Source organism: Ceratina calcarata, unplaced genomic scaffold, assembly GCF_001652005.2.
Source record: "Ceratina calcarata isolate Rehan_Ccalc_2016 unplaced genomic scaffold, ASM165200v1 scaffold569.2, whole genome shotgun sequence".
Lineage (NCBI taxonomy): Eukaryota > Metazoa > Arthropoda > Insecta > Hymenoptera > Apidae > Ceratina > Ceratina calcarata.
In genome coordinates, this window is record NW_017176894.1 from 1,095,310 (window position 1) to 1,105,711 (window position 10,402).

The 10,402-nt window shown below is 42.2% G+C and overlaps 2 protein-coding genes across 4 annotated transcripts in view; one reads left to right on the forward strand and one right to left on the reverse strand.

Moving 5' to 3' along the window:
* LOC108629463 (nuclear pore complex protein DDB_G0274915) overlaps positions 1 to 6,438 on the forward strand; it is an 11,423-nt gene extending 4,985 nt beyond the window's left edge. The window contains exons 2-9 of the mRNA XM_018032141.2: positions 1,985 to 2,365; positions 2,971 to 3,865; positions 3,944 to 4,567; positions 4,637 to 4,946; positions 5,018 to 5,088; positions 5,163 to 5,356; positions 5,413 to 5,540; positions 5,597 to 6,438. Of these exons, the coding sequence (XP_017887630.1) occupies positions 1,985 to 2,365; positions 2,971 to 3,865; positions 3,944 to 4,567; positions 4,637 to 4,946; positions 5,018 to 5,088; positions 5,163 to 5,356; positions 5,413 to 5,540; positions 5,597 to 5,968 (2,975 nt within the window). The 3' untranslated portion in view covers positions 5,969 to 6,438. The remainder of the gene's footprint in view (positions 1 to 1,984; positions 2,366 to 2,970; positions 3,866 to 3,943; positions 4,568 to 4,636; positions 4,947 to 5,017; positions 5,089 to 5,162; positions 5,357 to 5,412; positions 5,541 to 5,596) is intronic.
* A 27-nt stretch (positions 6,439 to 6,465) lies between these two features.
* On the reverse strand, positions 6,466 to 10,262 carry LOC108629464 (protein SERAC1). Of its 3 annotated transcripts, XM_018032142.2 has the most exons (16): positions 10,111 to 10,259; positions 9,563 to 9,732; positions 9,364 to 9,491; positions 9,102 to 9,302; positions 8,916 to 9,043; positions 8,737 to 8,847; positions 8,514 to 8,649; positions 8,309 to 8,452; positions 7,989 to 8,246; positions 7,686 to 7,878; positions 7,455 to 7,619; positions 7,265 to 7,392; positions 7,053 to 7,205; positions 6,845 to 6,991; positions 6,713 to 6,779; positions 6,466 to 6,639 (listed from the first exon to the last, which is right to left on the reverse strand). In XM_018032142.2, exons 2-16 carry the CDS (start codon positions 9,631 to 9,633, stop codon positions 6,522 to 6,524), a joined length of 2,148 nt encoding a protein of 715 aa, XP_017887631.1. In that variant the 5' UTR covers positions 9,634 to 9,732; positions 10,111 to 10,259; the 3' UTR covers positions 6,466 to 6,521. The 3 variants fall into 3 exon arrangements, with proteins under 3 accessions (XP_017887631.1, XP_026673164.1, XP_017887632.1); XM_026817363.1 differs by lacking the exon at positions 9,563 to 9,732 and having other exon boundaries at positions 9,773 to 10,260; XM_018032143.2 differs by lacking the exon at positions 7,686 to 7,878 and having other exon boundaries at positions 7,455 to 7,635; positions 9,563 to 10,262.
* Between the last annotated feature and the right edge of the window lie 140 nt (positions 10,263 to 10,402).

Below are 10,402 nucleotides of genomic sequence, written 5' to 3' on the forward strand. Positions count from 1 at the left end.
AAATTGTAGATCTCGTCGTCCTCTACAAGAAAGGTCCTATACAATTTTCCCGTAAATTCAACGGTTTAGGAGTAATTAAGGAAAAATGAAATTTTTTGCCAAAAGTTTGCCGTTTCGACGCTGGGATGGTCGGATTTTGTCAACATCAATAAAATGCCAAATAATCATACGTAACTCATTAAATATCGAAATTAGAAGGTAAACAACTTTTATTTGGAGCATTTTCCGAAATTTTGAAAAAAAAAATTTTTATCAGCGTCAATACTTAATTGGATATTTCCTTCTATACTTTTTAGCACGTAGCTATTTATTATTAGCATTATTCTTCCGATGTCTGATTTCTTTTTAATTATAGGAAATGCGTATTTCTAAGGTACATAAACTTTTCGGATTGACTGTATAGCCAATACATCCTTAAAGTTTCAAGTCTCTAGCTTATCGGGAATAGTTTAAAATCAATTGCAAAATTTGTACCGAACAGGCAGACAAGAAAGCGAGCTAATAAAAACGTAGTAAAAATGTTGGCGCACGTAACATTTTCTGGTCAAGAATCCTAGTGAAAACGAACCCAGTCTAGAGAAACTCGATTTCCATAAACGAATCTATCGTCCTAATTAACAATCAGCGAATTTAAACAGCATTGATGATAAACTCTCGGTCGCGATGCATATGACTTCCATGAGCGAATCTACCGTTATAATTAATAATTGATTTCGCACTCGAGTTCGAACATCGAATAAGGATTCGGATAGAGAACTGAGCAGAGAAATGATTGCTACTCGAAGAGAAAACATAGGCGATTTCGATGATCGATGCAGAGAGGAAGGCGAAAGAAAATGCGCCACGCTATGCATATTGACACGAACTTTCTCTAAAGTAGTTTCTTTTTCAAGGTCGACGACTCGACTGAGAAAAGGAAGCTAAATCGCTCGCCTCACTAATCTCGTAACACTATTCACAATTTAACTCGCTCCACGCTTCCAGCATTTTACCTTCCAAGCAAATGATGGTGTGGTTTTAGGAACTCGTATTTTACAGCAAGGATTTTACATAAAAGTACGATGTTGAAGAATGAAAAGGAAATCTGATTGGTTGAAACCGATGTCAGAAGAGTTTTGCACAAAGATTTGGTTATGGAAAAAGTACCGATATGAAAAGTAATGGTGGTGAATTAATTTGCGAGCAAACAGTATTCGTGGTCGGATTTCGAAGGCTTGTCTCGCCGATTCGATCGCGGGCACACCCACGGAACTATTCCAGTTACGACACCTCTCGCCTACCGCTGATATAACCATTTTCCACGATACCGCTGCGGTCCGGAATACAATTCTCCGGTTCTACGCGATAAGTATAATATTACCCTCGATAACCCTTGGACAACGTTATCGTTAAACGAAGCTTAGAACCAGTTTATGCGGTCGTAACGCGGTTCGCGACGATCCTTAAATACGTTCGAAATTAACAATTAAATAAAATTTCTGCGATATCGGTTTAAAACATGCCAAACGACATCTCAAAGGAATATTGTATAAATTGAATGATAGACATTCTTAAACGCGTTAGACCGATTCTACAAGTTGTATCAACTGGCTGAAGCAGCACGCCTCACATTAAGCCGAACACGGTGCGGTGGAAATTTGAATGATTACCTAATTGGACGAGAAAGTGTACGGTTTACGCCTGAATTTTTCGCGATGGGTAAAGAAAACGTTACAAAACGCGGTGGAACAATGCTGGAAAGCGTGTTCGGAAGCCTCACGAGACAGTTTCCCACGGCGGCCGAGTCAATTCGGTCTGGAGCGCAAAAACTCTGATCGTCTTCCATTTTCGGTGCTTCGATGCTTCCCTTTCACCTTTTTCTTTCGCTCTAGAGTTGTCAAGAGTATTTTATTCGTGATCCTCTCGTTCCTTCAATTATTACAAGTAACGATTCGAGTACGTATCATCAGTCATTCATGTTTCCTTCCAACTGATTTTATGAAAGGATCGGCCGAGCCTTGGGACAAGTCGCCGGCGAATTCGGTGTACGAACAGCAGGAGAAGAATGCTGCAGCCGTCGACAGTCCCTCGGAAACGCATTCCCCAGACGAGAACAATGTGATGGAAAGTTTAAAAAGGGACAGTAAAGATGACGAAGAGGAAGCGGAAGAAGAGGGAGTTTACGAAGACGAATACGAGGTCGAAGAGGAGCACGAGGTATCGGATGACAAGTTCTCTAAGCAGCGTGAAAAATCGTCGTCCGCTTCGACAGAGGATGCGTCCAGGGAAGAGGACTACGTGGAGGATCCCTCAACGAGCCAATACGACGCCTACTATTACTATGACGATTATGATAATCATAATCGCTCGCGATACGAGGCCGTAGGTGAGTAAAAGTATCGACACACGTTATCGTTTGTGACAGCAGTTTAGGAAGTGCGATTTAAATAGAAATTTCGTTTGTTACTTCACCATCGTCTCGTCACAGTTTCTGATATAATCGATTTAATTTTATTAAATATATATTATGCACCAATTCGTTAGACGATTCAATTCATTAAATATAAATGAGTATATCCTCGTGTTTTGGCAATTGAAATGAGTGCATGGTCAGATCACTGAATGAAAACATATTACATGCGTTACTAAATGAAAGAAAGTCGTAACGACAACCATTTACGAGATTATCAATAAAACGACTAGTGAAAAACTGAGTCGATCAGCTTCCTTATTGCCAGGAGCATTAGAAATTGGAGTGGCATGCAAAATCGATTGGTTCCACTTCCTATCGCAAAGGTGCGGGCAGAGCCGTGGTTCTTTTTTGTGGTGAGGTAACGAACGACAGTATCAAATAATTATGATCGTAAACGTGTTCGCGTTGCGCAACGCGTTTCGTCACCCGGTCGGTGGAAAGCGAGAGAGTACGGACGTGGACGCGTTCCTTCCGCGTTAATTATCAGCGAAGAAACGAGATTCTTGAAACGCTTACAGCAAACGCCGACGCCCTCGACTATCCCGACGGAGAGGAAGAAGAGAAAGAGACCAGAGAAAAGGAGGAAGAGGAAGAAGCTCGTTCGAGGGACGAACACAACGTTCCGGATGAAAAGGACGAAGGGAACGCGGAGTCTCGCCTCGTGGCGAACTCGAACGATTCGTCTTCGGATCTGTTCGACGAGAAGGATCTGGACACACCGATTTCGACGACGAACAACGAGGAGGGTTCTTCCATGGAGGGCAGCGATAAAACGTTCGCTTTCCTCGGCCCGGAGACAAACTCCTCGATCTTAATAGGAGAAGCCGTGGTCTCCGTGGTGACGACGAAGAGCGTCGTGAATGGAACGATTTCCGTGCCCACGACGTCCTCCCCGACGAGCACGGAACAGGTCGCCGCGCCACCGTCCTCGAGCACCACGGAGCAACCCCTCGTAACGACGGAGGACACGTCCAGATTGCTGGCTTCGGTTCAAACCAGCCGCAGCATATCCGGCGCCAGATTCCTACCGTTCCCTGTAATCGATCGCGTCGAGCCGATCGACAAGAAGACTTCACTGCCTCCCGAGTCCACGGAGAGCATCATCGACAAATTGGACAGGGTGCAGTCCGAGTTGTCGAGCGGTTTCCTCACTGGAGGATTCCAAACTTCCGGGAACACTCTTCAGCTGGACGTTCTTAACGAAAGAGACAGGAACAGCAGAAGGAAGTATACGACCACCGCTAAAACACCAGTGATCGGGAAGTTTGTACCGCGACGGTACAACGACAAAAGGACCGATAGCGCAACGCCGAAACCTAAGTTCGAGACCACGCTGGATAGTCTCGAAGGGCTCCTGCCTCGAGATTTCTTAGCGAGGAGCTCGACACAGTCAGTTCCCAAAACTGGATTCAGGTTTGTATTTAAACGACCATTGTCGAATAATCGTTTGTTCAACGATTTTACGTAAGAGTTGTGAACGACTTGTTTCAGATGGCCGACGAAGAGCACGACTTCCACGACGACCGAGGCGACTACGATTCAAATCACGTCGACCACCACGACGAAGAAACCGAAAACGAACGTGATCGCTCAAGATATTAGCGCTCTCTTGCCACCCGGATATAAATTAAAGAAAGAGGATACCGTTACAGAGAGCTCTCTGTTAAGCGACATTCTGGCCAAATCCAAAGTCGACATATCGTCGTTGTTACCGCCGGATTATAATAAAAACAAAGAAAAGAACTCCAGCCAGCAGACTACGAGTACTACCACGACGACGACAAAAAGTATAGAGGAGAAATCACCGGCTGAGAAATCGATTCAGGATTTATTCGCGAAATCCAAGTTCGATATCTCTTCCTTACTGCCGCAAGATTACGAACAGAAGAGCAAGAATCTCACTTCGAACTCGACCGAGTCTGACGATCCGACCACGAAACTGATGGATTCCACGGAGAGCGCGTCGTCCACGACGAGCAAACCTGGGTTGAAGATCGTGTTCCCGAGCAGACCCGGAGGACGGAAACCTATTCAGAAGATCAGCACACCGCCCACTCCCCGTGGCGAAGGTCCCGGGGCTGTCACCCTGAAAATACAAAAGGGATGGCCGACGAGGTAAACGAAATCCTAGAAATCGTAAATTGATCGTGAAACATAAAATGCGTTAATCGATATTTAATCCAGAGCTACCACGGAATTCACCGGATGGCCAACTCCGTCGACCACGCCGATCTCTATAGAGAAGCTGCTGGAAGCTGCCCGAACAGCAACTATTTCGTCGGCCTCGTTGATCCCGATCACTGAAACGACGTCGAGCACTTCGACCACGTCGACGACGACGACAACGCCCAGGCCGACTACTCCTGGGATCTGCGAGCGCGAATGCGAGGTAGCTGGGACGATAAAGATAATCGGGAACGCGAGTTGGGTACCGGAGCTGCTCGATCGAAACACGCAAGAATGGCAGAAGCTCGCACGTGAAATTGAACAAGAGGTAATGTACAAATGACTGCGCTGAACATGAACGAGAGTATCGATAGATAAAAAGAATTTTGTTGCACATAGATGAACTTCATTTTCGCTAAATCCGCGGTTCTGGCAAAGTGGTACAAGAAGATAAGGATCGATTCGTTCAGGTAGTAACACGATTTGTATAAAGTTGTTCGATTTCAAATACGTTCTATTTGGTTGATCAATTTGCTGGTTTCAGCGAGGGTAGCATTTTGGTAGATTACTTCATCGAGCTAGCCGAGCTGGAGCAGAAAGTGAACACGCAAGAGTTGAAAGTAATCTTCCACGATTCGTTGCGGACGTTCAACGCGAACAGATGGAACGAGACGAGAACGAAGAGTACGATAAGACTCGGGTCGTTCACGATCGACCCGAAATACACGGACTTCATAGGTACGTCGCATTATTATAAAACGATTATCCTCGAGTCAACTTGAATTTATTTACAGTGATACCCAAAGCTGTGACACCGCATTTCATTGAGAAAGAAGACAGACTGATCCCGCAATGGGCAATCGCCGTGATCGTGATCGGCGTCGGCGGATTAGTCTTCATCATCATATTCGGTGTTTCAGTTGTAAGTATCGGAGGATCTGATGTCAAGAAAAGTATCTACGTTTACCTGATTTTCAGTTAATCAATCGGCACAACAGATCGAAATTGAAACCGTCCATATCCACGATTTACGAAGAAGAAATAGCGAAAAACACTCACAGACCCAGCGATTATTCGAAGCCGGTGCACACGATTTGGACCGATCCGGACGTATCGTGGAACGACAAGTCTTTCGAATCGACTTCGAATAAAATATTCGTCGAGAAACCGTTTCAGGACAACAAGAAGTACAATATGTACGACAGTTGGAGATCGGAATGGAACGGTTACTACTGTAACGAGTCCCACGCGAGTAGCAAATACGGTGGCTACGACAGTACGACGAACTTGTCCTGCCGTCCCGATCACGACACGAATTTTTTTTGTCCCAATTACGACACGAATTTCTAAAGCCGACGATAATAAAATAAAATTCTTTCTTAATTCTGCCCTTCGATCTATTCAGTGCCTTTGACGGTCGTTACTATATCTGATCGTTACACCGTTCCAATTTAAGACTAATTGTAAGTTGATCTTACGCGCATCGAGCATCTTATACTTGATTCCTGAATCTGTAATCGTATTCTTATTATTCTATCGATTCCAGCATGAAATTCTATTTATTCTAGTCAGGGAAATAAATCGGTGTAATACTTAGAAAAGATATTTTTGTAATTAAGAGAAAAACGAGAAACGTTACGATTATGCTTTCTTCTCTCGCAGCCTAATTGTCGGTTCACGTAAAATAAAAATGTTCACTGTTCAGCTACCCACAACAATTCCCGACTTATCGGCATAAATATGCATGTACGATCATGCAATGCATAATAAGTAGGTCCGGGAATCGTGTGGGTAGCCGTTCATGTAACACGAACTTGTAACAAGAGTATAAATATGTATATGCATACAGAATTTTATTCGTTCATCGTAACACATAGAAATATAGAAATACTTATGTACAAAATTAAAATAACTTGCTTGGCAACGAGAACAGCTCCATGACTGATGAAACGGTGGTCTTCTCGTGCGTCTGCACGTGACGCTTCAGCATGTTCAGCAGTTTTTGATACAAAAAGGAATGCCTATAAAATAAAAGTAATCCTTAAATACCTCTTTACCTTAACAGATACAAGAATCTTAAAAAGAGATCCTCACCTGGTAGCCGGTTTGCATATAGTAAGGTGATCTTGTGCAATCTCGTAGAATTCGCCTACTCCAGGATCTAAACGGAAATATCAGAATTTCGTTTTATTAAAAGATCGACGAGTATAAAACGAGGTTTCGTACCTGCCGAGTTCGAGGTGACGAATTGAAACGGGACTTTCAACGGCGTTACGTGTGTAGATTTCGTTTCGCTGAAGCTGACTATATCTATGGGATACTCTTTCAACATGGTTAGGAACTCGTTATGCAGTTCCAATAACTGTGGCGACCCTAAAAATAAATAATGTTGATCATGGAACGAAACTAATTAATTCGTGTAATTTTTATATACCTTCCCGAAGTTCTTGAACTTCGATCGATGGCCATACTACCATTTGCGTTGCTTGCTTCAACGCTGCCACGTGAGATCCTTTGTGCGGAGTGCTGTAGAATACGATACCACGCGTATTTTTGCATATATCGTTTTTGTCACCGTTCTTCCATTCTGTAATGAACAAATTCTCATGACGACCTGCTACGTTTTTGATAATAATAATAACTCACCGTTAACAAGCATCTTCTTCACCAGTAAACCACCCATCGAGTGGCACACCCAAATCGTTGGTCGTTGCCCGACGCCGGCAGTCAGTAACTTCTTTACGTATTCTTTGCTCCTCTCATACATGGTGACTCTGACACGAGATACAAATAAGACGAACGTTTTCACGAAGATGGACCGTATTTAAATACTCACCTCGCGCCTTCTATTGGACACGACGGTGTCCACATCGATAGATTCGTATCGTAATTAACTCCGATAACTCGAAGCGACGGAATATCTTCCGGTAACCAATCCCTCGGCCAGCACAGAGTCTTGTACCTCTTGTCGTAGTAAATCTTCTGCATGCACGCGTCGTCGCTAGAATTCGAATCTCCTGAACGTGCACAACAAATGTTTCGAATAAATTATATATTAAAATTGTACCCGCTGCAAAAGAATGGGCCACGCGCTCTCGAGTTAGTGTTCTGCGGGCAATCGTCCAGGATCACTTCAAAGTCCTGTCCTACCCTGTCCCACTCGCGCTTTCTCAAATCGCAAGTCAAGTCTTTCAAAAAATCTTGAGACTGATCGTCTATCAGACTCGAGAAATTGATTCCGTCTTGTACAACCAAGGGATCTATAATAAACGTTAGCAATGTCAGCCACTCCGTATTAGTTGTTAGTAGAACATGAAAGTAATTAACAACCTCATGCTTGTCAGACGGGATTATACATATACTAACAAACCTACGATCCCGACATCAGGCTCATCTTGATCTCGTTGCCTCCACGTTATAAAGACACCGCCGAGTAAACCATGGAGGAAAACAACGTCCAATTTGATTTTCCCCCTAGTCTTATGCAAGGGATGTAGAAGATAGATACGTCTTGGATATTTAACATTTTCGTTTTCGTCGATATCTAAATTTGCCAGTGCACGACTGGCCGGTGCCGATAATCTTATATCCTTGCTTTGAGACCACTCCACCAACGTACCAATCCATCCTTCGAATCAAAATTTATATTCGTTCATGATACATTTAACATTTTAAATGTAGAAAATCTACCTGACTGGAAAATGTCGTCCAAGTGCTCGGAATGAAGCGAAATATTCGAGATGGTCTTTGCGAGTAATATACACACGTTAATGTTGTCGTTAAACATTCTTTTAATCAGCATCAGCAAAGGTAAACCCCCAGCAATGACGATATCTGAAAATAAAAATACGGAATTAAGTAGGAGCATTTAAAGTCATTAGTCGAAAAGACTTACCTTTGCTGTACTGTTCTGAGCAAGAGTGATGGCATAACGCTTGAATGCAATTCAGTAACAAGTCTGGGTCCCATACTGTGGCTGGTGCTACAGCCAGCCCTAAGTTTGTTAAATCGTGATCAAGTATCAGACTATCCTGTTTGTTTCATACCTTGTTCATAATTGAAATGCGCACGGAATATAATATGCCCGATCATGGAAATATACGGCGGTATATACTTACCGAGGGTGTATCTTTAAATTTCTTGTTAAGAAACTGTGTAAGACACGGATGAGTATTTTCACAAGAGGCGTTTAAATACAGAAGCAATTGATGTACTTTTTCTATCACGTCCTGAAGAAGGTACTTCGTTAAACAGTTTAAAGAATTATTAATTTAATGTAATAAGCCATTATACACACGTGCAATTTGTGATGGATATAATAATACGGTGGCTTCAAGAAGAATCTTGTATCAACTCTTGGCATCCTCGCAAGAATCACTGCAGTTTTCGCGTCCAACATTTGTGCGATGTGCCGATAATGCCAATCTATAATTTTTTAATGCCACAAGTCTTAATGTGGAGAGTGAAAAAAAGTAGAGACTACCTTTTAAATGTTTCAAAGAATTCAGAGTGTAGAGAGCCCTCAATTTTTCTGTCCTATCTCCAATTTGTGCCATGGTCAGTAATTTGTAAGCTATACTGCGATTCAATGATTTCCACCATTTCAGTATAGTATTGTTAAACGAAAAGGACTCGACTGGCACAGACGATTGCAGGCTTCCAATATTTTTGTATAGAAGTATATCTAAAAATATGTCAAAGTTAATTTTATCAGTTGTGAACCAGCAGAGGTTCGTTGCTAATACCTTTGAATCTAGGATCGTCGACATAAATGTATTGAGTTTGTGTTTGCTCAATATTAAGAATATTAGTAGGCACAGAGTACTGTAAAATTTTGGAGACCTCCCTCAATTGATATAAAAACCAACAGCCACTGAATGAAAAATATGAATCATTGATATCGTTCAATGAATATTCGAGACGATGCTAGTGAATACAACTAACCCAACCATCACAATGCAAATCCCGGTTGACTTTATGTACTCTATACACTTTCTATAAATTCGCACTCCCATTTTCAGGGGTGTCGGAGTACTAGTTTGGATCAAGAATCACGATATTACACTTTCGAAGAGCGTTTAAGAGCACGTACTGTCAAAAACGAAATTCGGTGGCTAGCAAGAACAGGGAGAGTATGTTTGAGTATGTTTATACCGGAGCATTCGTGAATCATCGATAATCATGAAATTTTTAAGTATTCCGTTTCTTTTCCATGGCATCAATGTCAAGCGACTCGAAGAAGAAATTGTTAATCGACATCATAATTATTCACGAGAATAATTCGATGAATGTGACGTGTCAGTGATTAATGAAGTCGTCGATTACTGAATGAAAGAATGAATAAAGTCGGAAAACGATAGGATATGGGCACAGGTGGATATGGTTGTAGGAATGATAGGATAAAGCGTGCGACTCCTAAAACTCTGTTATATTACTGCGTAAAATGCCAATATATATCTGAAATTCTAGCGAAAGCGATTTTAAGGACTCACGACTGAAATTAAAACTAAATATCCACGGCGAGGAACATTCTGAGCAATTCTGAGCGATGTAACTTATTCTATTAATCCGATTGATTCTATTCGAATCATACGTTCTTATAATTTTAATTGGAGAAAATACTTTGAAATTAATAAGACAGTAATATGTATAGCTGGTAATGAGGCATCGGAAGATTATAGGGCACCGTTTTAATCGAACTTTCATCTGTTCATTAGACGAATGAACGAAGCATTAGAACGATTGGGAACGCGGCTGTACTTTCGGAATACGACAAGCGGCCTC

Bases quoted from the DNA above. Each gene is read 5' to 3' on its own strand.
- LOC108629464 (XM_018032142.2), bottom strand. From the start codon at position 9,633: ATGGGAGTGCGAATTTATAGAAAGTGTATAGAGTACATAAAGTCAACC. The intron at 9,492-9,562 runs GTTAGTTGTATT...TTTTTCATTCAG, and splicing joins ATTTGCATTGTGATGGTTGG to TGGCTGTTGGTTTTTATATC. The intron at 8,848-8,915 runs GTGTGTATAATG...TACCTTCTTCAG, and splicing joins ATATCCATCACAAATTGCAC to GACGTGATAGAAAAAGTACA.